Source organism: Trachurus japonicus, chromosome 7, assembly GCF_045865225.1.
Source record: "Trachurus japonicus isolate A0001 chromosome 7, Traja_1.0".
In the NCBI taxonomy this organism is placed as follows: domain Eukaryota; kingdom Metazoa; phylum Chordata; class Actinopteri; order Carangiformes; family Carangidae; genus Trachurus; species Trachurus japonicus.
Window position 1 is genome coordinate 11,505,312 of NC_140913.1, and position 27,072 is coordinate 11,532,383.

General features: G+C 42.6%; 2 protein-coding genes across 5 annotated transcripts; one reads left to right on the top strand and one right to left on the bottom strand.

Annotated features, from left to right (window-relative positions):
* Positions 1–2,155: 2,155 nt before the first annotated feature.
* znf341 (zinc finger protein 341) lies at positions 2,156–10,323 on the bottom strand. Of its 4 annotated transcripts, none has more exons than XM_085781187.1 (17): positions 10,193–10,323; positions 9,352–9,462; positions 8,628–8,818; positions 8,084–8,233; positions 7,664–7,990; positions 7,332–7,515; positions 6,830–6,920; positions 6,630–6,720; positions 6,319–6,520; positions 5,915–6,150; positions 4,860–5,068; positions 4,665–4,761; positions 4,334–4,466; positions 3,996–4,107; positions 3,803–3,873; positions 2,894–3,096; positions 2,156–2,854 (listed from the first exon to the last, which is right to left on the bottom strand). In XM_085781187.1, exons 1-17 carry the CDS (start codon positions 10,221–10,223, stop codon positions 2,426–2,428), a joined length of 2,868 nt encoding a protein of 955 aa, XP_085637313.1. In that variant the 5' UTR covers positions 10,224–10,323; the 3' UTR covers positions 2,156–2,425. The 4 variants fall into 4 exon arrangements, with proteins under 4 accessions (XP_085637313.1, XP_085637314.1, XP_085637312.1 ...); XM_085781188.1 differs by having other exon boundaries at positions 2,157–2,851; positions 2,903–3,096; positions 6,830–6,923; XM_085781186.1 differs by having other exon boundaries at positions 2,157–2,854; positions 6,830–6,923.
* A 474-nt stretch (positions 10,324–10,797) lies between these two features.
* On the top strand, positions 10,798–21,406 carry e2f1 (E2F transcription factor 1). The gene is made up of 7 exons (XM_085781189.1): positions 10,798–12,193; positions 13,286–13,385; positions 14,513–14,732; positions 14,947–15,099; positions 17,569–17,683; positions 17,785–18,067; positions 19,400–21,406. The coding sequence occupies exons 1-7, from the start codon at positions 11,942–11,944 to the stop codon at positions 19,639–19,641; spliced, it is 1,365 nt and encodes a 454-aa protein (XP_085637315.1). The 5' UTR covers positions 10,798–11,941; the 3' UTR covers positions 19,642–21,406.
* The last annotated feature ends 5,666 nt before the right edge of the window (positions 21,407–27,072 follow it).

Here is a 27,072-nt window from a genome sequence, read left to right on the forward strand (position 1 = left end):
GATTAATTTTATTTATCTATTAAATAAAAAAAGAGAAAAAAAATAAAATAAAGAAAAACACCTGATAGTGTGGTTGCTCATTTTGGAGTGTCCATTTGAATTATTTATTTAAACACACCAAAAAGATAAAGTTTGGTTACTGATAATTATTGGATTTACAGCACTTTAAAAACAAATCCCCCCCCCCTCCACCTTCTCCTGCAGCTTGTGGAGCTTGTGTTTCCACATGCATGGCGAGGTGGTGTTTGTCGTTAGCCGTCAGGTAGCCTTTACTCCCACCCTCAGGCATCGGGGCGTCCTTCTGTAACGGCCTGGTGTCTGCAGAGGCCAGAGGTAGACCCCGGTCAGAGAGCTACATCCTCTGGACTGGTGGCTCTGCTGTGGAGAAGGATCCAGACCCAGTGGAGTTTGAAGTTCTTAAGTTCATATGAAGAAACTGCACAAGTGAGCAAAAGCTACGAGACTTGAGGCGACGGCCTGTTTGGACGGCTGGGACGACAGATACTGAGACAAAATCAGTGTAACATAACGAATGTAACATGATGAATAGTTGATTGGTAAAGTTGCCTATTTACATATTTTTTTGCCTCAGATTGTTGCCCCTAATGCAGCGTGTGGTTTTAATCTTGTTCTGGGTCAATCACATAATAAAACCCCCGCGTACATAGTAGTCCAACAAATATGTAAATATCATAATTCACTGCTCTTTTTTTGTTTGTTTGTGTTTGTTCTCCAGGATCCTTCATGTACAACTAAACCACTGTCACTCCCCTGTATATGAAAACAAGTTGTAAATGGTGTCAATAACAAATTTTCTTTTGTAAAAGAATGGTTTTAATAAGAGGTTTATGGTAACACTATATTTTCTTTTCCCTGTTTAATTTCCGATGTACATGAAAGATGTGTAATATAGATAAAAAAAATTGTCACCTTAATAAATTAAATCAAAAATCTGTGTGTGGTGTGTGTTGGCAATTGTGTGTTATGTTTTAGTCCCAGACCCCCAGGTTTCTCATCTATAAATGAGTGTATATGATGTCTTTTAGATTTTCATTATATTGATTGGTCACATAATGACTGAAGTAAATAAAATCAATAGTAATGAGCCAGTTAAAATCTCTGATTGATGAAGAAAAAAAGTCTGTTAACGGCCCAAAGCCACATACAGACACACAGTAACAATAAAAGCTTTATGAAAACATGGAATAAGATTTTGAAGTTTTGATAGAAAGCTTGTAGTTTTGGAGAGAAATAAACAATGTGTAATGTCAACAAACAAGTACACCAAGAAATATAAAAATATTTAAATAAATATAGTAAATAAAACCTTCTGTAGATCCAAAAATAAAGCACATTTTTGGGGTTTTTTGAAGGCATCTGGGACGGGGACAGTTTCACCTATTTCTCATGAGCAATATCACTACGCATCTCAATAATCAAAACAAGTTTTTGAAATAACCTCCTTGTAATATGATACATCTAGGTTTAAATTACAATGTTTGATCAGCAGATTTGGATGTAGTTCTTCCTGGGTGGCCCAAGTAGGTGGTCTCTAGTGAATTCACTTCTGTGGTGTTGTAGGACTGAGTTTGGCATTGGTTTACCTGCTTGTGTTGTTTTGCAGCATGTTTGTCTCTTTGCAGTGTGCTGACCTGTCATATTTAGGATGCCAACAACACCTGAGCAGGAAACTGATCACACACAAACAGGTAAAGTGTCAGAGGGTGAAATTTTACTGACATCTATATGGACACAAATCTTCTCCGATACACATACATTTATAATAATTTACTTTTTGCTACATAAAATTCAAAAGAATGTTGCTTTTGACCGCCAGGGTTTTAAGGATCAGTGTGTAGGATTTAGTGCCATCTAATGGTGAACCTGCAGAACAACCCTCTCAGTACAGAGATCCTGCAGTGGCCTTCAGGCAATGTAAAAACATCGAAGGCTAAGAGTTTGTCCATTGTGGGCTACTGTAGAAACATGGCAGTGCAACATTGTGGGCTCAGTGGAAGAGGACCCACCCCCTCTGGAGATATGAAGAGCTTATTGTAAGCTAATTAAAACACAAAGACTCTTAATTTCAGGTGATTATAAAGTATTGAAAACTTCCATCAATTCATTCATTCATGTTCTTTTAGATCCTCCTAAATCTTGCACACTGATCCTTTAGATTGCACAAAAATACTGTACTTCAGAACATGAAGATGATTCCCTGTTTTTCTTGGCCGAACAGATGTTCCAGGTAACATCCTACAGCTCACTCTCGTTTACAGTCACAAAAATGTAGCATGTCATTTAAATAGCGTTTTAATTTAAAACAAATGATGAACTCATTCCCCAGACTCTGATTGTTCTTCTTTTAAATGATGGCTCATTGGTCCATGTCCAGGAAACACTCCCACAAAGATGATGCTTAAAACTACAAACATGGCTGCCGCAAACAGTTTTGGTCGTTGCTCTGAATCTGCTCCAGCGCATCGTCGCCATGTTCCACCCCTTCGTCTTCCTCCTCTTCCTCCTCGTCTTCCTCCTCCTCCTCCTCCTCCTCCTCCTCCTCCTCTCTGTCTGTCTGCTCTGCGATGGTGGTGATGGACATTGCAGCCTGACAGCCTTCATCGATCCTCCTCCCCTCTCCCTTCTCCTCCTCTTCCTCCTCCTCCTCATGTCTTTCCATCTGCTCATGGCTTCCCTTTGAGCCTTCATCCTCCTCCTCCTCCTCCTCCTCTCCGTCACCTCCTGCTGTCCCTGTCCTTTTTGCTTCTCTTGTCATGAACCTGCTCCTCCTATCTTCCTCCTCTCCATCCTTCTCCCGCCCCATCATCACTCCGGCGATCTCCTCCTCCTCCTCCTCTTCCTCCTCTTCCTCCTCCTCCTCCTCCTCCTCCACCTCCCTGACGCCTCCTTCGCCTCCTGTCCGGTTCCCCGCCACAGGGCATTTGTGGTCTCTGTAGTAGCTCTGCCTGGTGAAGCCCTTGTTGCAGGTGGAGCATCTGAAGCGGTAGTTATCAGTGTGGGACTGCTGATGCTCCAGCATGTGAGCCCGCCGGCTGAACGCCTTCTGGCAGAACAGACACTTGTAGGGTTTGATACCTGCAGGACAGCCCAGTTCACAACAATCAGTTTTTAATCTTACAATTTTTTAACCAACAGCATTCTTCATTCCATGGTGAGCTGGATGCAACGTGATGTTGTTCTACCAAGCACTCCTTTTGTGTCTGTTCTGAACATTAAAGTGAATCCTGTTATTAGTATAGATTTTATTTGCATTTGACCTTGTTTTACCCTTTTTTTTTTGGTGATTGTTTTTATTGTCTTAACTTTTATTGAGTTGGAAATTGATGTTGTTTTCCTACTGTTATTTATATTGCTAGCACTGGATTGTATGTATGTTGTGCAACACCAAAGTGTCCGCTACACAGTGTTAGCGGTTTTGCATAAGCCACTTTCTCCATTACACTCCGTTACCTCACCCAGTTGTACTTATATATAAAGTTGTTTTTTTTCCTGCATAATTTATTCTTGTTTATTTTTACCTTGTTCAAATTACTCATACAAGCCATACTTTTACTTGTTCTTCATGACCACCCCCACTGTTACTACTGTTACAAGAGAATTTCCCACATGTGGGATCAATAAAGAGTCTTATGTCTTATGTTATGTCTAATGCTAACTCGCATTTTGTGGACTGAGAGGCCACACCCATGGTCACCCTAAAAGTTGACGTGATTGGTTCCTTAGTTATATCTCGCTCATTGTTTTGTCTTTTTTCATGCAAAAACAAACACCACTGACTCACCAGAGTGTGACAGAATATGAGCTTTGAGTTTGTCTGGTCTGTTGAATTCTTTTGTGCAGCCGACGTGTGTCCTATTAGGAAAACACAAGAGTTAGCATGAAATTAAATGGAAAAATACAGTGAGACAGTTCGACAGGAAATAATCAAAATGAAAGATAACAAAAGAAAGGCTTTTCCTGTCGAGGATCCTCACCTGAAGGGGCACTTGTATTTCTTAAAAGGTTCATGGATCAGCATGTGACGCTTCACTTTGTCCTTCCTGTTGAACGTCGCCTCACAGAGGGGGCATTTGTACGGCTTCTCACCTGGAAGTGATGATTCCACTACATTATTATTATCAGTACTATTATGTTATTATTGGCATTTCTGTCTATTAGAGCATAACAGAGTGTGCAGTGTGTACAGACATCATCAACAGCAATGTGACAGCAACAATATCGACACCTCTGTTCTTGACTTAGCAAAAATAACTAAGAAATGCACATCTGCACATTAAATGAAGTTTCTCCTGCACATGAAATATTTTCAGACCTGAGTGGATCCGTGTGTGGAGTTTGAGGTAGTGCTCTGTCTTGAAGGCCTTCTTACAGATCTGACACTTGAACCTCCCTCCAGTGCCATGAGTGGGGAGGTGGCGTCGGAAATACCTTTCACACGGGAAAACCTGAAACAAACAGAATGAACGTGTTAATTACACACAATAGGTCTCTTTCAGAAGATTAAAAAACAACAGCAACAACAACAACAATAGACAGCCGCTATTTGTGCAGCAGTCAGATATTTTAACCACAAATAGCGGCTGTCTATTGTTGTTGTTGTTGTTGTTGTTGGTTTGTGTGTGTGTGTGTGTGTGCTGCTGCACCTTTTGGCAGTGCGGGCAGGGGAAGTTGTGCGAGGCAGTGAGTAGATGCTGTTCCAGAGCCTCTTGGGTGGAATATCGACTTTGACATTTCACACACCTGAAAAAGAAAAAAAAGTGAGGCTTTAAAAAAAAAAAGTATTGCTTCTCTGTGTTCTGCTGTAATTGATATGTCATGATGGGCTGTAGCGAACTGACCTGTAGACGGTGGTCTCCTTGCGTGTGTTCTGCTGTGGGCAGAAGCAGTGGGAGTACTGGTGGACTCCCAGTTCGAAGAGGGAGGGGAACACTTTGCTGCAGAGGTGGCAGCGGTAGGTCAGCTGCTCCTGGTGAGTCCTGATGTGCTCCAGAAACTGATCCAGCTTCTGGAAAGTCTGTGAGCACGACTTCAGCACACACTTATAAACCTGTAGGGAGGCAGACAGGGAGTCCAGTGTTGTTGGCTTGTTTTATCCTAGTCACTATGTCTAATAGGATAATTATGTAACCTGTCTTTTTTCTTTTTTTATTAGTAACTTTGCATAACAAAAGCAAATGTGGATGTGAATGACAACAATTATTGATACATACATAGTAAAAGAATGTGATGTGAGTGTGAGTATTCACTGTTTTGTCTTTTCTTGGGCACAGTTTATGTTGTTCACTATTGTTGGTTTTTTAATGTTCTCATGGTCTTTTGTGTGTTGTTTTTTCTAATGTCATAGCACTTTGTAAACCTTTGTTTTTAAAGGCAGTATTTATGAAATTCTTACAATGTTATAATGCAAAATAAAAAAATACAAGCCCTATGACCTAAAAGAAAAAGATGCAAATATGATATGAAATGTGATTATAAAATAATTCTTACCGTTCTGTGTAATAATATAATATACAAACACTTAATGTTACAATTTATAATTTAACAATGTGAAATAGGTAGTGATGGGTGTTGAGCTCAGCTGGCTCTACTGTTGAGATGAGAACTCACCCATCACTCATCTGCACCCCAACGCACCCAGCATACAGAGACCCCAGAAGGACACGGGTGTGATCTGACATTACATGATGAGCTCCCCCTCTCGCACCAGGGTAGGCTCAAGCTCAGCCTATAGCTCAAAGCCATTTGTTTCATATAGTGTGAATTCCCCACTATTACCTAGTGCAAACCCCTGCTATAAATTTATGGGAATCAATCACACTTTGCAGATACCTGACAGGAACTTCAGAAAGCTAATAAATGAGTGAGCGACTCTGCCTCCCCTGCATGTGCTCACCTGCTCCCCTTTGTGCTGCGTCAGGTGGGACTTGAGCTGGAAGTAGGTCTTGAACTTGCTGGCGCAGAACTGGCACTGGTAGGAGCTGTCGATCACCACAATCTGTTTCGTCTGTTGGCTCTGGTTGGACTGCGCCTGCGCCTGAGGGTGTCCGTTCTGCGCCGCTTCCGCCCCCTGGCCTCGCTCCGGATCGGCCCGAGCCTCGGTCGAGTTCTCCTCCAAATCCCCGGAGGCTTCTGGAATCAATCAACATATTAACCGTGAGAACATAAGGAGCGATAAACCTGCCGCTGGATCAGTGAACATTAGCAACCTCTGCTGATGATGCTGATGGTGATTTCTTTGGCAGACCGTTGCACTTGTGGCAGGAAACAATGAGCACACAACAGTATAACAGACGTTACCTGTCTGAGCTGCTGCTTCCTCTGCTTGTGTTTGATTGGTCTGCTGCTGAGGCCCCTCTTCCTCCTGTTCGCCTTGATGCTGCTGCTGCTGCTGCTGCTGCTGTTGAGTCCCGCCTCCCTCCTCCTCATTGGCCGACACCGGCACCACCTTTACTGTGACTGGTAATCTTGACACTGTGCTGGCCACACCCATAGGCCAAACCTTTAAGATAGAGACAGTTGTTGTATTGTATATCATGGCGTTATATTCAATTGATCCATGTTCAGTGGTGCAACATTTGGTTAAAGAAACTGTGTCTGGTTGTGTGAACCTTGTGCGTCTGCATGTGTTTCTTCACGTTGGACTTCTGGGCGAAGGCTCGGCCGCAGACGATGCACTGAAACGGTTTCTCTCCCGTGTGGCTGTGACGGGAAAATATTTAAGAAGTCAATAAGTCCTGAGTGGAACTAATCTGAGTCACTTTCTGTTTTTGATTGGCGTACAGTTTTTTTGCGCCGACACATCACTCACCTTCTGATGTGCTGCTGGAGGTCAAAGTTCTTTGAGAAGATTTTGTCGCAGAAATTACACTTCAGCTTCGGACCTTTTCCTTTCAGCTGCTCTGCTGGGGAGAGAAATATAGTGGATGATTATTTATCCTCTGAACATCATCATATTGTTCATGTTTTTCCTTTTTTTTTTTAATTTGATCTTTTGCAATTGTGTTTCGTCCTAATCATGCTAATGCTTTTTATATGTGCTTTTGATTTGAATACTGTTTATGATGTTTATGACATTGTAAATGAGGGCAAAACCTCAATGTCCATTTTGAGAATAAATAAAGGTTTGAATATTAATAATGTATTTATAACTGCAGTCACAGTGTGTATGTCTTTAAAACCTATTCCAACATTTTTATTTTGAATGGATCTACAGAAGGAAGCAGGGAATTTAAAATGTTAAATTGGTCAAATACAAGTTTAACCTTGAGGAATCAGTAGAACAATGCTCTTTCATCTTTTTTCTCACAGACCTGTGGCTCCGTCGGGGCTCTTCTTATTGCTCCTCGGACGTTTGGGAATGATGACCTTTTCAAAATCTCCCAGCTCCGTCAGGTTGGTGGTGATGCTGCAGGTCTTTGTTTTGGTGCCCTGCCTCCCGGGGCTGTAGACAGGAGGGGTGGTGAACGACTGGCTCTCCACACACTGACTGGGAACCTGAGAGACACAGAGTCTTGCATGGATCACATGTACTTGACCACCTGGCCACCAAGTTTTTACACTTTTTTTCATGTGCAACAGCAAAAAACCTTGGAGTTAAATGATGCACCTTGATATCGTAACCAAGCAGCAAAACCTTACTCACCTGCACAGGATGGAAAGGCTGCAGACCCAGAGTGTGGATCTCTGCACCACCACCACCACCACCGCCGCCGCCGCCTCCGCCTCCTCCAGCCATGTGGGGCATCGTGCTGTACACCTGCACCACTGAGTTGCTGTGGCTCGCTGGCACTTGGGAAGAGAGCGGCTGCTGGGTGGGCTGTGCGGCCGGCAGGGGGTGGGCTGCCGTTTGGCTGGAGGGCAGCGGGTGGGTGGACTGAGACTGTTGCTGTTGATGATGGTGATGATGGTGGTGGTGGTGGTGATGGTGTTGAAGGTAAGATACGCCTGCTGTGTGCATACTCAGGTTACTCTGCAACACAAAATAAAAACCGATTTGATCATTATTTTTTGGTGAATTTGACTCTTACACAGCCGTATCACATTCTGTTTATATCTGCTTCACCTGTATGGGCGTCTGCATGGCAGCCATGGGCTGGTCGATGGAGGTGAAGGCCGAGATGGCCGACATGAGAACGTCGTCACTGACCAGCACGTTGCCTTGGACCAGAGTGTGTGTGAGAGGGGAGGGGGGGACTGTGATGTAGGTGGACACCTGGTAAAAAGACAAATATATATAAACTTTATTTCAGACACAGGTCCATGAAGTATAACATAAGTATAACTTGTTGTTGTGTTAAAACAGAACATGATTGTGTCAAAAGAAATTATAATCCTTAACAATTGGCTAAATACTATTGTCAAAAACTATTAATCATTGCTGTTAGCCCTAACCCTAACCCTCAAATTACAAAATATTTCCAAAATGTATTTATAGTTTCTTTAAATTTTATTTTAATTAATCTTTGTTGTCTGTTTATTATTTGAACCCATAGGTTAAAGCCTCACAATAAATGTGTATCGTCTTTTATTACTGGCTTATGTACAAAACTGTATGATGGTCCCTAACTAACCCAAATCCTCTTGTAAAACAACATCTGTATCCTCACCTGTCTGTTGGCAGGAGTCTGTGGTACGGAGCTGATAGAGGGGACGGGTGTGTAGACGTTAGTTGAGGCCAAGGACACTGTGGAAAGGGAGGGGGCGCTAGACTGGCACTGCTCCCTCTTGTGTGTCATGAAGGCTGGCAAAGAGTTGAACTGTTTTTTACACTTCCCACAGAGGAAGACGTCCTCGTCGTCTGCGGGAAAGACAAACATGGAGCTTTGAGGCCGTTGGAGAAAGGGGTCAACGCACCTACACTGCTGTACGCTGCAGTCAGAAGTGCTGCAGCGACAAAGGTTTTTGGCCATGAGCAGTAAACACATCCATGGCTGCACCATCACAGGCAAGGGCTGGGATAAGAAGTGTGGTGCACAAACACACAGTAACTAGTATTGAGTAGCAATGTGACCTGTAATTTTGAGTCAAGACATGACCTCTGCTCACACTTTTAACACTAATAGTCTGAGATTTTAATGGATAATTGATAAATAGGGGAAGTTTTCAAAACTAATATCTTAATGTCTTTTGTCACATATGTTCTCCAGGATCGTCCGAAGGAACTAAGATGGAAAAGAAAGGATGTGTGTCCAAACCTCGTGTCATAGTTTTCACAAACCGAAACTGGGTAGTTTTCCTTCATGAGCCTACTTTAACCACCATTTTGTGGCTCTTTCCCTCTGTTTGCATTGCAATCATCTTGCAGTCACATACTATGTTTGTTGTACATACCCATAGACTGGATAGCGGCCGTGCCAGAGACATTCTGGTTGTTTGGGTCTGGAACTCCACCTTGGCCGTCCAGCAGAGACTGGACCGCCAACACTGTCTGGTTGTCCATCCCTACAGAGGAAGAAGAAGAAGAGGGTGGACAAACATAATAGGTATTTATTTAGTGGGCATATACACTGAATTTTGACAATATTATTGTAGTTTCAGTGTTATAGACAAATTGTATTTTGTTGAAGGAAACTTTAAGAGATGACTAATCTATGCATTGGCCTTTTAATTACTCAGTAAATAGAAAAACACACAGTAGGCTTTTACAATCAGCTGCATGAGGAGTTATCTTCAGCCACTGCAGCCCCACTTACATGCAGCTATGTGCAGAAAAATGTGGTTAAATTCAATGTAGAATACCTCAGGACATTAAAAGGTGGTTACACGTTTAGGTAATCTGTATCAGGTTGCTATAACTTCACCAAAAAAGGCACACTATGAATCATTATTGGTTTTGATCAAAATGGCCTGCTGCAAACATGTAACGTGCAGTGTAAACAGCAGGACGAGGCCCACATTATTTTGCTGCCTGACTCCAATAGATGAGAATAAGTTAAAGTCATAATCTGTGCATAAAGTATAGTCAATAATCAATCTGCTTGTTTGTTTACAGTCATGGTCACCCTGTCTTCTGGGGGATGTTTTGATTGTTATTAGGAGAATATACACATTGCATAGATGTATATTGAGTTTTCCGGACATCGAAATGGCCCGGCATATAGACGTTGTTTAAAATACACATTTGTGTTTCATTTGACTTGTAATAACGCGGTTATTACCAAAATATCCATACCTTCAAGCACTTCAAATATTGCCTGCGCCATCTTGTCGCTCTCCAGCTGCGCGGTAGGCGCTCGATTAGCAAGGGCTGTCTGTTGAGGTTCGCTCCACTCATTGACTTAAAAACACGATGGAAACCTTTAACTAGGAAGCTGGAGGCAAACATTTGTCCAAATAATGTTCAGGCTACATTGTCGGGGCAATAAAATGTACGTCATATGGTCGGACACGGCTCGTTTCTTTAGAAAAGTTGAAGTTCGTTGCTTCAATGACCATGTAAGTATAAAGACAGATCAACTAACCATACAACTCAATATAGTTTTATTCTCGCTACAGCAATGTCAGGCACTCTAGTTTATATTTCAGAATAGTCTCAATTAATCAATCAACCCCATGTTATTTTGCTTGTCCTGATTACAAAACGAAAGCGTGAAGAGTGCGTTTGATTTCTTTCCGTGGAACTTGAACGCACCTTCGAATCGAAGGATCTGCATTCGACAAACTGACTGACACCCGTTTGCACCAATCGGAGAGCGCCAGTCCCGCTCTGCATAATGAGCAGCCGTTTGACCAATGAGAACCCTCCGATAGGCGCACGTGCCCGTTTCGCGGCAAAAAAGATTTCGCGCGAAAACCGTCCAAGCCTTGTTTAGATGTAGATCAGCTGGGACAATAACAACAATAACAGCCGATAACGGGGTCGGGACAGCGCTTTCATGTACGGACCGCTCCCGGTGCGGACAAGGGAAGGACCCGCGACCCCTGTTGTGAAGGATGCGTGTGTATTTCACCGCTTTATTCCTTTTATTTCCAGTTTTGTCGGACTGCTTCCTGCGTGCCCAACAAAACGAGGGGGTTGAAGAACTGCGGCTAATAACTTAGCTAGCATGCTAATCTGCCATATATTTTTACATGTAACGTTTTCCATGTATTATCCGCCGAAATAGTGTCGCCCTCGTCCGTGTGGTCTCAAAGATGCTGTCGAAATACGGCGATGCGTTTTACACAGTCGACATTTAGTCTCGATAGCTTACTTCTGGAAAGCTGCTATAAAGTTTTAATAGCTTTTAAACTTAGCTCCGTCTCGACCGTGAGAAGAAATAACACAATTTTATACCCGGCAAGAGCTAATTCATCGGCTTCACCGGGTTGTTTGTGAACTTGTGTCAGTGTGTGTCGTCAGGACAGGAGCTAGCTCGTTAGCAGGGTCGGTAGCTGTGTTGAGGGCAGTGTGGCCAGGCCTCGCGGCTCTACTGTACTGACAGGAGAGATGAAAACAAAAGATTAGCCTGCTCCCTTTGCTAGCTCGCTAACCTCCACCGTTTACTACCCGCACGGTCAATGTATGCCTGATACCATATCAGCGGACGAGCCTCGAGGCGCACACTTGGTATGCATTTAGCTGTATTATTTTATTTGCCAAATATCCTGTTTGGCTGAACACCCCGTCACCATAACTCTGTAATTGATTTAGCTCGTCGCGTATTGCCATACTTAACACTTTAAAGTTATACGTGTGTAGTAGCTTCTGTATAGACAGTCAACAGGGACAATAGGGAGGGACATATATTTCATATAGAGATGTTTGGGCTGCCTCTGAGCACCTGCAGGAAAACTTTCAGGAGGTTTCAGCATTGCTGTTTAAATTCACTCGGTACAGCCAATGCAAGTTGGTGCTGAGCCTCAGTCAAAACACAGCCACGTAGTTTGTGACCCCAGCGGCCCTCAAGTCAAGTGAAGGGTCACTCAGTGACACACTGCAATGTCAGAGACTCTCATAACAGGCCAGACATCGGAGGACCTGTTGGCCGACTTTGAGACCCTGCTGAACTCTGGGAGTATTGACCTGGGCCAGGACCACCAGATAGTGATCATCACCAGCCCCAGCAATGAGGGACTCCACCCGGCAGTCGCCCCCACCAGCACAGGGGAAATCCTGCTGTTTGCCACGCCCCAGGGCCCCGCTGACGTGGGGCTCCAGGACAAGAGGAGACCGGCTCTGGGAAGACCTCCGGTGAGAGGAGGGAGGGAGGGAGGGAGGGAGACAGATGTAAAAGAAAGTGAAAGAGTAAGATGGGAAGTGGTTGGCTGAGAGTTTATTGTCAGCAGTATATGTCTTGTGGAAATGTTTACATGAACCTGCTCCCGCCTGCATAGCTGTACAAGGCCCTCCACCTGTTGCTGTAAGACGTTTTGTTTTGCTTTAAGTTCGCCAGGGGATTTCCTTATTAGTAATGTTGCATTTCCTATTCACTCCTCAATACAGTAGTACACAACTGAATCAACATCATAGTTACAATATGCCACAAAAGTGAGTACAGTAGTACACCCCTCACATTTCAGCAACATCTTCTCATGGGACAATACTATAGAAATGAAAGTTCAATATAACTTATAGTCAGTATACATCTTGTATAGCAGTATAGCTTTACTATCCACTGAAAATATACACCACACAGCCATTATTGTCTAAATGGGTGGCAACACAAGTGAGTACACCTCACAGTGAACATACACAGACTTGATGCAGTGTGCGGCGTATGCTCTGAGCACCGACAGGCTGGCCTCCTACTTCTTCAACCTCTGCAGCAATGCTGGCAGAACTCATCCGTCTGTTTTTTGAAGCCAACTTCTGGATATGATGCAGAGCGCAAGGACTCGACTTCTTTGGTTGACCCCAGCGAGGCCCGTTCCATGTGAAACCCGTCATGCAAAACCACTGTATGACCGTGGCCATCGCGCTGTAGCTCAGTTTCAGGGTGTTACTAATCTTCCTATAGTAGAGAACAACAAGTCTATTTCTCAGATTCTCATAGACTTCTTTGCCATGAGGGGCCATGTTGAACATCCAGTGGACAGTATGAGAAAATTGTACCCATAGAACGGAATTTAATAGCAAATCTATACTGCTACACAAGCTGTACTCGGACTACTCTAAAGTGTATATATATACAAGTTTAATTTCTATAGTATTGTCCCATGAGAAGATATAATAAAATGGCTGCTGAAATGTGAGTGGAGCACTCACTTTAGTGAGATACTGTAGCTGTAATAATGTGTTTTTACAAAGTCTCTTTCTTTTCTGCAAACATTTGTATTTCTTCAGGTGAAGAGGAAGTTGGACCTGGATAGTGACCATCAGTACGTCAGCACCACTCGACCGTCCGTGGGCCAAGCACCACCCTCCACACCTGCCCCTCCCAGAGGTACACACACACACACACACACACACACACACACACACACACACACACACAGAGCAGATTTGTCTTTAATTTCTACAAAAAAAAAGGAACAATGACAGCACTTGTTGTTGATTTTTTGGTTTCTCTTCATTGACTTTGATCAGTCATGTGGTTCATACACAAAGCACAAGGTTTAAAGTTTGAGTGGGTTCTTGTGGGAGTCACAGACAAGATAGGTAATGATTGTTTGTCATTATCAAAGAACTGATTGATAGTATCGGTTCAGGTATCAGGTATTGGCACGTGACCCACATTATCTCCTCTCTTATTGATCATGTTTGTGGGAGTAGAAGATCCTCTGGTCTGTGAGGCTGATCAGAAAAACATCAGACACTGTTGTACTTCAACAGCATAAACTTCCTCAAACTCACTTCATGTCTTTTTCAAATGGGATAAATAATGTGTAACTACAAGAACACCAGAGAATAGACCGTGAAGTTTCACACACAGAATTTAACCGGAGCAGAGCTTTTAGTACAAAACACACATTTCATTTCAGATTCTCTCTGGACGTCTCAGGGGTAGTGAAACTGAGAAGTTGCGGCAAATAATGTGAATTTAATCCAAAGCTGTTGAGATGAAGGAATGCTTTTCAAAACTCTGTTTCTAAATCTGGAAGCCTCTGAATTTTCTATTTGTTGCCACTCGATTTGCCAAACTAGGAATTGATGTTTTGTACTGAAAGAGCATTTCTAATAGATTTTTACATTTGTATTTGGGCCATTTGCCATCGCCATAGTTTATAAAAGAAGGAGAGTGGATGAGGAAAAGATGGAGACAAAAGGGATGCCTGCCAGAAACTAATTATGTGTGATGATACAGAGTTAAACTGTCTCGCAAACCAACAGACCTCTGTGTTCAGTTCAATAGTGTAAGATAAATTCATACTTTATCAGGTATGCTCTTTCTTTCTTTCTTTCTTTCTTTCTTTCTTTCTTTCTTTCTTTCTTTCTTTCTTTCTTTCTTTCTTTCTTTCTTTCTTTCTTTCTTTCTTTCTTTCTTTCTTTCTTCTGTGGGCCCAGTAAGGTTGCATCTTTATATGGGAACAAATGACCCAGTGTGGTTACAAACAGATTTTTTCTTTCCAGTTCCTCGCACCACCACAGAGAAGTCCCGGTATGACACGTCGCTGAACCTGACCACCAAGCGCTTCCTCAGCCTGCTGTCCCAGTCGGCTGACGGAGTGGTGGACCTGAACTGGGCCTCGCAGGTCCTCGACGTCCAGAAGAGACGCATCTACGACATAACCAACGTCCTGGAGGGAATCCAGCTCATCTCCAAGAAGTCCAAGAACAACATCCAGTGGCTGTGAGTTAAAAAAAAAAAAGTAATATTAAAATGTGTCACCAGACACACAGACAATAATGCCACTGTGAGGAAACTGGTGCAGCTAAGAATAACTATGACATCATCAGAAGACATGAATTGCAGCCATTAAGCAGGATGTACTTTTTAAAAGTGCCTATTGTGTGTTTTCTCTTTCCCATAAACCACTCTGATTTATTTTTGTATTGTCCTGCAGTGGAAATCGAATTGATGCTGCGCTGGTTTCCCGCCACAAGGAGCTGCAGAGGGAGGTGTGTAACCTGACGGAGGCTGAAGAGCAGCTGGATGAGCTCATTTCCAAATGCAACCTGCAGCTCCGACTCCTCACCGAGGACCCACAGAACAAGAAATATCCTTCTGACCCGGGATCAGCCCTGTTAGACGGAAAGCTGGTCACAAATGTGGAAAAAGTGAAAAAAAGTGATTGTTGCAACGCCAGGAAGCAACAAGGAGGTTATGTTTCCAGCCATGTCTGTCTGTTTGTTGGTGTAGCAGCTCGTCGTTTCCTGTGGTTCACCTCAACACACACCACACAACGTATCGGCTTCCAAACCAGCTCTTTGTATTTTGAATGCGCAGTTAAATAACACGGCTCAACATGGGCACCGTGCACTCTGCTCCAAACACAGGTCACGCTTGTTCTAACAGCAGTTCTGCTGGTGCACCTCTGTGTGTGAGTCTGTGAGTCCCAACACACTGCTGCAAATGAAGGAGAGTAATAAGTCACCCAGATACAGCTGTATTAAGCCGGGCATACACTGTACGATTTTGACACGATTTTTGAGTCGCACGACCTGCCGACAATCGGGCCCGATTTTCCTCTCGTCGTGCGTCTATATTGGTACAGTGTACAGGGGGAGCGACGGCTGATTGTCGACTCCCAAACCACAATTGGACGGTCAGATGAATTTCTGACATATCAGAAATTTTGGTCGTACGACGGAAGCATTTGCACAGTGGAAGCAGAGCCCCGACCCGACCAGAGCATTTCTCCCCCAGTGCACATGCACAAAGTGTCATAAATAAACAACAAATAAACAGAAAACATCTAAACATGGGTGTTTGTGCAGACTGAAAAGACACGAACAGATAAACAAACACATTACTCCGGGGCGGATGTAAACTGCTACTTTGTATCGACTCCGGCCGGGACTCCCCCGCCCCTCCACCTCCCACTACTGTTATTCTGACACTTGAGTTAAATGACAGCTGTGTTGAAAACCACGCCGTGGTCCGTAATCGCAGTGCAGCTGACGAAAGGAGAGAAAAAAGAGAGTTGTGGAAAATGCTCTCATTGATTAGAGCGGCAGGCAGTGATCAGCTTTGGTGACGGCGGCGCTGACGGACCCGCTGTAATAACGATCCAGCCCCCGCTGAGGAGGAACTATGAAGAACTTGTGATTAAAAGGTGATTAAAAAGTTGAGTAGAGCCGCTGTACTGTGTAGTGGAGAAGGGGCTATGCACACGTACACGCGTGATCCTCCTCTCAAATGTGGCTGCATCTCTCCAGGTCACAGTGTGAGAGAAATAAAAGCTCTGACTTGCTTGGGCAGACGTTGTCACGTGTACACGTTCACATCCCTAGTTTCAGCGCTCTGTACCGCGGCAATCAACAAAGCAGCCCTTTTCTCCTTTGTTAACATGCTGCAAACAAACGGGCGTCGGTGCTTTCAAATAAATCTTTATTGACAGCTGTCATTAGACAGGACAGTTAAGGGGCCAATGGCACGATTTCACATGGTTATCACCCATACAGTGTGAGTACTCTGGTCGTATTCGATGATCGGACCGTACAGTGTGAGTACATCAATCGTGAGCTTCGGCCGTAGATCGTAGACGATTTACTCGTACAGTGTGTGTTGGTGCTAACGACACGATTTTCAAAAATCGTACAGTGTATGCCCGGCTTTAATTAACTCACCTCAGCACCACTGCCTGAGCCTCGACAGGGAGCAGATACCACGTCCTCTACCACAGCCGGTTTGTTTAATTTGTCAACAGGATTCTGTAAAAAGTACATAAACCTATTTGGACCAAACCTGGTGGAGGGATGTGACGCAGACCAGGGAAGAACCTATTCAAGTTTGGTACTGATCCGCTTAAAGGGGGCAGATCTAAGTATCTTTTATAACATCACAAGAAGAGGCCATCTTTTGATATTAAGTCAATTTTCATGTCTTGATGTGAAAAAAAAACTATGGTATGTCCTTCTCTGAACACTGTTCTGGTTTCACATGTCGGGGATTCTGTCCAGCTCATGTAAGTTAAACTCACATGTCTGCTCTTTTATCCCACTCAGCAATTAACTTTTCTCACAGACTGTGAGAGTATGAAAGTTAATTACTTACGATTAGTTACCATGACAACATGTTACCTTTTCTCACAAAAGTTACGTTTTTAATGCCTTTGTTTTTTAACAACCACTACGGTTGAACTGAGCTGAAACTCAGTTCTTACATTTAAAGGTGTGATGCTCAGGATCTGTGTCTGATATTGGCCTCCATCACTGGTGAGTAAAGGTTCTCAGGGAGAGATTGTGAAGGAAGACAATGCTGCGTTTGAAGGAGCTTTTGCAGTGGGACAGTCTAGTCTTTCTGGCGTGGTCTTCAGGCGCAGCCTCCGGATTAGGACACGGACCCATAAGGCTGTCATTCAGTCCACAGGAGTTAAAAATGAATCCAACACAAAAGGAAAAGAGCGTTCCCATTGACTGGTAGCTCAGTGTGTAGCAGAGCAGGGCGTCATGTCAGCGACCTGGACATCTAGCAGCAGCCTTCGTATGAGTGTTGTGTGTTCCTTAACTGTCGTGTCCATCACGTTGGGCTATGTGCGCTGCCAGGACTTGAGGAAGTCGTTCGATTCCCCAGACCAGCTGGTGATGGTGATCAGAGCTCCACCAGAGACCCAGATGCAAGTTTCAGAGCCCAGCGAGGTACAGATCTTAAAATGAGCTTCATTAACACTTGTTTATTTGTTTTGGGGTTATGAGGTTTTCACGTCGACACATCTGTGCGTCTTGTCTCGGTCTCTCAGGGTTACCAGGTGTCGCTGAAGAGCACGCGGGGTCCCATCGATGTCTTCCTGTGTCCAGACGACAGCTCCGGCGTCTGTAGCCCCATGACAGACGGCAGTCCCTCGAAGCCCGCCTCCGACCCCCCCCTGGTCCCGTCGCCCACGCAACCCACTGAACAATCACAGGCCAAACCCTCCACAGCCCCCCCGGAGGCGGGGTTATCATCTCCAGTGTCGACGTCTTCCACGGCGACGGCAGCATCCCAGCAAGACCCCTCATCGCTGGTGTTAGGAGGTTACACAGGTGAGCGCTCACGTGATTACATGAATAAATACATAATTATATCAGGTCTTCGATTAAAAAGCTGCAGTGTGCAGTGTTTCTTTTTTTGTTGTTGATAGTTTTGCTGTTGCTACGTAGCTAACATTTAAAGAAAAAGAAAAAGAAGAAAGGCCAGCAGCACTGGTGTCCTTCTCATTGTTTTTTATAGCAAACTGTGCCGTGATATCTAACGTTCAGATTCTAGTCTACTCACCCCTTGCATCGGCAAAGTGACGGTGGCCTCAGAGGAAAAAAAAACTTGTTTGCCACAACTGGGATGGCAGGGAATATTTCAGGAGCATGGAGCGATGTGAAGGTCTAAACCATTTTACGATATGTCTGCTGTTTCCTACAGAATTATAAGGCTACGAGAACCAAACAAATTTTATTTTATAGTGATTATACACTTACACAAATATATTCATGGGTAGTATATTCAGATTTTGCCAATAAACCTTGCCAATTATTACACACTGAACCTTTAAGAGCTGTCAAAAGGAAACGTAGCGGAAGTTCAGTATCAAACTTTTAGCACAAACCAACATCTGTCTCCAGAGGTTACAGTAGTTTTTGTTATCTCAACACCTGTCGAGCCCTCAGCAGCTCTCACACACTGAGTGACGTGTTTGTCCTGCATTATAGGAGGGGGGTCAGCAGGGTTAGTCTCCACTGCTTCCCCTCTGTTACTCACTGATCCACACAGTGAAGGAGCTGATGTTGAAATCACAGACGGCTGCACAACAACACCGCCAAATTAAGATCAAATCCTTTGAATTTACTCACTCTAAATAACTATTTTATTAGATTTTGGCAAAACCTATATTCATTTTTGATCAGGCAGAATGAAATGCATGCACACACCTGCTCTCCTCGGATTATTACACCTCATTGTTACTCTCTCTTGATGGTTTCTCCCTCAAACCTGTATAATGTAGCATTTCAGCTTGACTTGAGTGTTTTGCTCAATTCAAGTGCCCCAGTAAACCAGGTCAGTGTGTGAGAATGTACGTAACAGTGCTTGAATGCTGGAACTGGCGCACCTGGAAACAAACTGGAATGCAGAAACCATCAATCATTTTCAGTAACATGTCTGCTTTTCCTGTTGTGACATGTCAGCGTCTGTTGCGAAAAAGAGCTGTTAAACATGATGACACAAAATGAAGGTGATGAAATAAAAGAATAGAATAAAAAAATCAGTTACTGGGGAGAGTCAGTTGATAAATCAACATTAGTTTATTAATTAAACCCGAACACAGAGGAGTGCCACTGTTTATGTCGGTAGTTTTTAAAAAAAATGTTCACTTTCCGCGACAGATTCTCTGATGGGAGGCGACCCCTTCTCCAGCCTCGGAGACATGTCGGACTTTAACCTCTCGCCCCTCTCCTCCTCGGACTTCCTGAACGGAGACGGCCTCTCTCTCCCACTGGACGGTTTCATCAACCTGTCCCCCCCTCACAGTCACGACTACCACTTTGGACTGGAGGACCACGAAGGCATCAGCGAACTGTTTGACTGTGACTTTGGCGACCTGTCGCAAGTGTTGGGCGAGAGTTAGACGAAGAGGAGGGAGAATGAGAGTTGGCCTGGAAATCAACATTGTATGGATAAAATGTTTGTTAAAAAACAAAAACATAAAAAAAAAACATGCAGGCTTAATGTTATATTAAATGTCAGGGTGAAGGAAAATGATACGATTAATTGCCTGTGATCCCTAAATTTGCCCCAAGTACAAAATCTTAACCCCTCTCCCAGATTGTACAGCACATTCTTAGCACTTCTCTTTGGCCATTTAAACATTTTAGACCAAGACTTTAGCTTTAGCATAGCTATTTAAATTATTTATATGAATGTTATTTTGATATTTTGTACTAAGTGAGGTTTTCATTGTTATTGATGATGTTTTATCTGAGTGGGTTGTGCAGGTGTTGGTGTGTGTGTGTGTGGAGGGTGGACTCATCTGGCTGGTTTCCTTTACACTCATCAGTTTGCATGTACACGGCTCCGTCTGAAGCTGCTCTAATGAAGCCAGGGTTCATATTAGTGCGGAGTCATGTTCGGGCTTTGCGGAAACATCTCGGAGCAGCCTCTCTGAGGTTCACCCTTGATTTCTTTCCTTTTTTTCACAATAGTGATCAATACGAGTTTTAAACAAAAGAAAAAAGCCCCTCCCTCACAAATAGTTTGTGTCTAAAACTGGAATCCTGAAAAGCTGGATCGTCTTAATGTCCCAAGCCCCCAAGACTAGATTTTGCACTTGTTCCACAGTCTGTGATAAAAGTCTGTGGACTCCCATCTTCCCTCAAATAAGGTTGCGGGTTACCGTGACGTGTCTGCAGGAGCCGAGGTAGAAGCGCCTCAGTCAGACAGATAATCAAAGCAGAAACCAGCAAATTGAAGTGGTGTATAGGAAACCAGGTGTCGGTGGGCCGCTGCAGTTTTGCGCTGGCGGGTTCAAACTAATACTGAATATGGTTCTCTATTAGTTAGCTAGGCGTTTAGCCTTAGTCTCAGGTGTTCGGAGCAGAGCAAAATCTGAAATCGATGTTTTTGATGCAATGTGAGAGTGTCTGTTTTAGATGTTTCACAGGGGGACGTGTAGGTCGACAGTAGATTCTGACAGGTTTAGAAAAAGCTCAAAGACAGAGTATGATTTTTATTTAGTTTTTTTTAATTATTATTCCTCAGTCGGGGTTCAGGTGAGACGTTGAGCGGATCCTCACAAACCGCTCACTCTTCACTGCAAGATTTCTCAAATCATCACTCCGGTGGTTTGTGTCTCATTAAGGGTGACAGACGCACACCTAATCCTTGCAGAGCAGTGATGACTTCAGGAAGACGACGTGAGGAAGTGTTGGACTCTCACTTCACTATATGCACATCAGATCAGTTCAGGAAGTTCATGTTCAAGCCTTAAATCAGTGCCCTTTACCACGTAAAGGGACGCATGTCTTATCTCAGCCCTGAAAGGATCAATTCCTCCCTGATTTTCTACTTCAGTCGCATCAGCTTCATGTCCACAGCATACCACGCATCTCCTTTGTGTTTCCGTTGGTTGATTTTCAATTCAACTCAGCAGCAATAACATGTTTTCACATCATGAGCTCCATGTGAGATGGAAATCTGTCCTGCTACATGTCCTGTGTTGTTCTTCTCGTTGTTAGAAATGTCGGCATCAAATGTTTGTTTTTTTCTCTTGTTCTTAAGTTATGTAAGCTAACATGTTGTTGCATTCCTGAAGTGTAGTGTTTTAATGTGTGTGCGGGTGTGTGTATTGTGTGTGGGGAAAAAATAATTTCTTTTGTCGAATTTCATATTTATTTAAAAAAAGGTTAAAAAAAATTAATAGAAAAAAAAGGTACAAAATTTGGTCATTGATCTTTTTGGCAGGAAGGGACTTTATACCCAAACCCTTACTTTAAGTTGTGCTTTGTTTTTAATGTCCTTCACTGGTGAAAAGAAGTATTTTGTTTGTAAAATAGCTTCTCATTAGTAGCACATTTAAATTTAATTTTTTTTGTTTGTTTGCCTTTATGGAGAATATATTTTCCTACCTTTTCCTACTTCTTTTTGTGCATGTGCAACCTTTGCATTGGCCAATGATGCCATGTTTTTTTCAAGGGAAATTTCACAAATAGAATATATTTGTCATATTTGACTCAATGTGACTGACAGTGTAACTTAATTGTTGAGACCCCACCTGGTCACAGATCATATGCTCAGTCACTTCAGTGTATATTATTAGATATTGCAGTTGCAGGCAACATTGCTATTCTAAGGTTGTACATGTATTATTATTATTATTATTGTATTAAGTGTCGCCTTTGGGTGCCTGAGAGTCTCATGTGAATGTGTGAAAACCTTGTAACCACAGCCATCTTTTCTTTTCTTTACCTATATTTGGACATCTTAAAATCCAACATATAATTTCATCAGCATCTGAAAAATGTTTTGAACTGACAGCATCATATAAGCCACTCTCTAATGCCAGGCTTCCAGTATCCTCTGCTATCTAATCTGTTTGTTTGTTTTTCTGTCCTGTTCAAGTTGCCAACCTTTGTGATAGTTGTGTGACGTTTTGCCTCTCTGCAGGACCGACACAGTGCCTTGATGGTGTAAAATATGAACCATTAAGAGAAATAAGGGTTGATCATGCTGTGTGGTGACAGAATGCAGCTTTGTTTGGGAAAATGTTTGAGACAGCATTTGCACCTTGGTTGAAATTGAATCTCCTTCAGTTCAAAGAGTCGTTGGTGACTGCAGTCACCAGCAGGTCCCAGGAGATGAGTAGATTATTCAGAAAATAAGCTGTATTGAATTCATCATGAAATATAACCTTTGACCCAAATGATGTAACACTATAAATGTGTAAGAAGATGTTTCTCCACGTGTTGAAGACACAAAGGTCTATGAGGTCTCTGCTGACTGCTAATGCTATGAAATTGCTTTGACAGAACAAATGTGGACGTAGTCCAATGACTCCTGATTTAGTCACTGTTCAAAGTGTGTAAGGGAAACTGGTTTATTCAGCAATTTAACAATCACTTTTTTTTCTTTGCAAATTTTATTATCTGTTGCAACGTTCTTGGTTAAAAGAAAAATACAAGTTTGTAATTTCAGAATTATTAATGGACTCCAATATGTCCTTTTGTATCACTTTTTCTTTGACAAAATAAAAAGTCAACTATTTTAATTGGACTCAATTTTCTTGTCCTTTGTCCTAAGACAAAAAAGAACAAAAAACATATTTTAAGACGTCATAATATTAGAATTGCAAGAAATGCAAAATTTAATCTCTTAATCTTATTTTTTTCTTGCAAAATTTGACCGCATTGCTGGCCTTTGTTGTGAAATGTTACTATTTTATTCTCAAATTTAGATCTTTAGATATTTTTTCTGGTCTAACACCCCATTATGTCATTCAACCATTTTACATTTGGGGTTTAAATTCAAGTTTGTCTCACTAAAACTGTGTTAAAAGTCACATTGAGAGAACTAAGGTTATATGCTGCTGGAGAAAATACATTCAGCAGTGTTTTCTCAGACATGTTAACTCCACTAGAGGGAGCTCTTCACTCACCTCTGCACAGACAAGGAACCAGCTGAGAAATCAGTCAACTGTGTCCATTTTTTTTCTTCCAATTCTGGAGAAATGTTAGTCATGGCATCTGGTTGATAATATTTTGTGTGGAAATAGGAAACTAATGAGCTGTGATCAGTTTCTTGAAACCCACGTTACGTAATATGATTAACTGATTTCTGTTCTAGTGTAACATGCTATAGATCTCATTGCAGCTACATTTGATGAGATGTTTAATGGTGGCTAGGGCTGGGGCTGGGGGACTGGCACCAGTCAACCTCCCTCTGCCTCCCATCCATACTCCGTTGGCAGTGGTCACTGTGGGTTATGTATGTGAATGATCCTGATTCCATACCATTTCCTTGAAATGTGCACATGCAATGGCGTTTCTCAGCAATTAAACTGTTTCTTGGAGAATAATCTCCACCTGAGATCACAGACATCTACCAGCTTTGTACCATGCTCGTACAGCTGACAGACAAATGTTTCAATACTACTCTCTATGTCAGGACTAAACAGCAAACAGTGATTGCCAACAGCTCATTTTTCCCTCACCAGCAAATCGGCCTGTCTGGTCAGCTCCAGAGAAGGCATGAAACCCTGGTAAGGCTGCAGCCAGCTACTTACCAAGAGCATGAACTACTAGTTCCAGTGAGATGATCAGTTCTTGTTAGCCCTCACCAGTGAAGTTAGTGTTAGTTGCATGTCTAACTGATGACATTGGAATAAAAAAAACAAATACATCTGTGACTGGGGACTCAATGCAGAGTTTTGTTGCCCTTCTCTGAGCAACGTCCAGGCTGCAGGATTATTCGGGTGTCAGCCTTCTCTTGTGAGCTGTGCTGATGTTGTACATACAGTTCAGTACGTACATCCCGACCCTTTTTCTATATTTTTCTATATTCCATGTTGTAAACTCTTGTCTCTCTACAACATCTACTGCATGTTTGCAAGTGGTGGGTGAGGGATCCCTCCCTCAATTCTTGGAGTTTTTCCTCAGTTGATGTGAAGGTCTAAGGGCAGAGGATGTTGTTATGATGACATGTGAAGTCTTTTGAGACAAACTGTCTGTAAAATGGGCTATACAAATAGATTTGCCATGCCTGGAAGTGATTATGAAAATCTTGGGCCTTCTTTTAAGTGCTGAAGAGCCTTCTTTGCAAGGTACTGTTCCCTGAGAGGAACTGTTTTGCCCACTTTTCCAACTGGTGTGTTGTTTTTCACATGGTAAGTCGGAGGTTTGCCATCCTGGTGTCTTTTCCTTGTGGGATGAGTGCAGATGTGTTATTCTTGCTGCTAATTCCATAAATACAGTAAAATTCACATGCCCAGGAGCTTTCATAATTTTATTTAATGTAGTTGAATCTATTTGTGCGTTATTTTGTAGTATTTCTGTGATTTTTCAACATCATACCCTTAGATGTTCGTGTGAGGAAAGGGAGGATTTGAGGCTGAAACACATCAGAATTTGACCCACAATTATTATTATTATTTGTCTTTCTAAGAACCCTCAGTATGAAGATATGACAATCTCCAAAAAGAAAAAGAAACATTTACAGGGATGTTTATTCCTGTTTTTCTGCATAATAATGAAATCTAGATGTTTCGGCCTCTTGGATGTCCTCTTTGTCTCCGATTCTGTTGATGTTTTTGTAAAAATAAGGAAAGTAATTTCTCTTATTTGACGTAAATGTCACTGAACTTTGTCCTAATTAAATCCTAAGGAACCTGAAATGAGGTTTGTTAGGTGAGAAGAGAAGATACTTCAGGTCACCTTAAGAGCTTAGAAAACTGTCATTGTTTAGGTAGATTAAATTGAAAGTGTGTTAAGGTGAATAGTTGTTTGTTTTTCTGAGAGCTGCCAGCACCTTTGATGGACAGGGTGTGTGGGGTTTGTGGGTAATATTGCTTACAGTCATAATGCTTGTTTCCAGCCTGTGTGTGCGTGTTTAAAAAAGAAATGTTTTTCTCGTTAGTGTACGAGTCATCACTCTGGCTTTTCTCTAGAAAGGTGTGAATGGGTGTGACTGGACTATGTGACTTACGACATTGAGCTTCATTTTGAAAAGTTGGCATCATGTTTATGATGTTAACAGCCTTCAGGCATGTCTCTGTTAATAACATGCTTGTTCTCACAGATACACTTTATATGTCATATTGTTTGTCTAGGAAGACGTTTCACCTCGCATCCAAGAGGCTTCATCAGTTCATGTTCGCATCTGACCAGGCTGAGACTGGTCCAACTATCTGGTGTGGAGACTCAGGTATTTCACCTCTGCGAGGGCTTTCACAAGACAGATGATGTCGCTAACCCTTTGTGCCCCATGTGCCAACGACAGTCGTTAGAGTCAGGTATTTCAGACAGGTATGATGTGCACACACAGCCCATCAGCACACACACTGACTCACTATGGTCTGACTCCATTGTTGGTCTGCTTATTGGCAGTAATTTAAGTGAAAAGACCTGCAAGTAATATGGCAAATAACCTCTAACTATGTGAACTGCCTCACAGCAAGAAGGTTCTGTGATACCCGGGCCCTGGGACCTTTCCATGTTGAGCTCTCTCCAAGTTCTCCATCCTATAGTCCAAACACATGTACATTAAGGTGATTGGTGACTCTATTGCCAATAAGTGTGGATATGAGTGTGTGCATTTTTCTGTGTATACCTGTGATAAACAAACCCCTCCCCCATGACCCTGCACAGATAAGCGGTCCAGCTAATGGTTGTGAATTAATATATATATATATATAACTGAATTACGTAACACAGACCACTCACACTGCAACTTGGTTTGATTAGTGGTGACCTATACGTTATATGAAATGCTATAACATCAACACAGGTGACCGTGGTGGAATTGAAACAGCTAATTAGATTTAAAATCAATCAAATGACTAATATTATACTAAAATGATTCAGAATGAACTCTTCAGACAGGTTGCATATATACAGATCAGACACAACAGTAAACAACAGTCACCTGTTTTAAAGCAGAAGTAAGTGGTCCGGTCGTTTTCGCTAATGCTGCGTTCCAGGCAGGCTTTTGAAATCGTAAATTACAGCTTCAAGTCACAACTTACGACTTTGTAGCGTTCCAGGCAACCCACTCGTGTTTTTCCGACCTGTTTTACCGGTTAAAGTCACTATAACGGCCACTCATAACTTCCGACCGGTGAACTCGTACCAGATCGAACTGGTACGAGTTCACGGTCGGAAAAATACGAGTTTCCTTGAACGCACCATAACAGTCCTCGTCCCTACATCGCCACATTCACGGCGTCCCTTGGCTGCACACACAGCCCTGCATGCCGTTCTCTCTCCTCATTGGATAAAAACTGTAGGATACGATAAATGTTTTCTCCTCGGCTCAGAGCAGAGCAGAGGGACTGAGAGACCCGTGTTTCAGACCAAACACTCTATGTAAGTGATTGCTGTCGGAAGATATAACTATTTAAGACTTATATTAACACAAATATATCACTTACTTCTGCTTTAATCTTTCAGCTGATCTGTAAATGTGTCTTTGGTAATTTTGGTTACTTCTGGTATTCTTTATTCTTTACACTTAATTGTTATATAATGAAAAAACAACTAAACAAGCAGCTTTAAAATGAGTCAGCTAATAATTATTGTTGACAGTTTTTCTGTTGAGTTAAGAATTAGGCCTCTGTGTCTCACACATAGTGACCAGGATGACAATGCCTGTACATTATAGTAGCTATATCATAGGATCAAATCCCCATAATTTTGTAGCTAATGTATAGTCTGCTGCTGGGGACAACAGTGAACAGACTATACACTGAAAAAATAACTGAAAAAAGTGACAGTGTGGGTTGATCTCAGCAAACGAAGGGTGGAGCATGCTATATAACACCTCTGTCACTCACAGCACCTGCAGTCACACC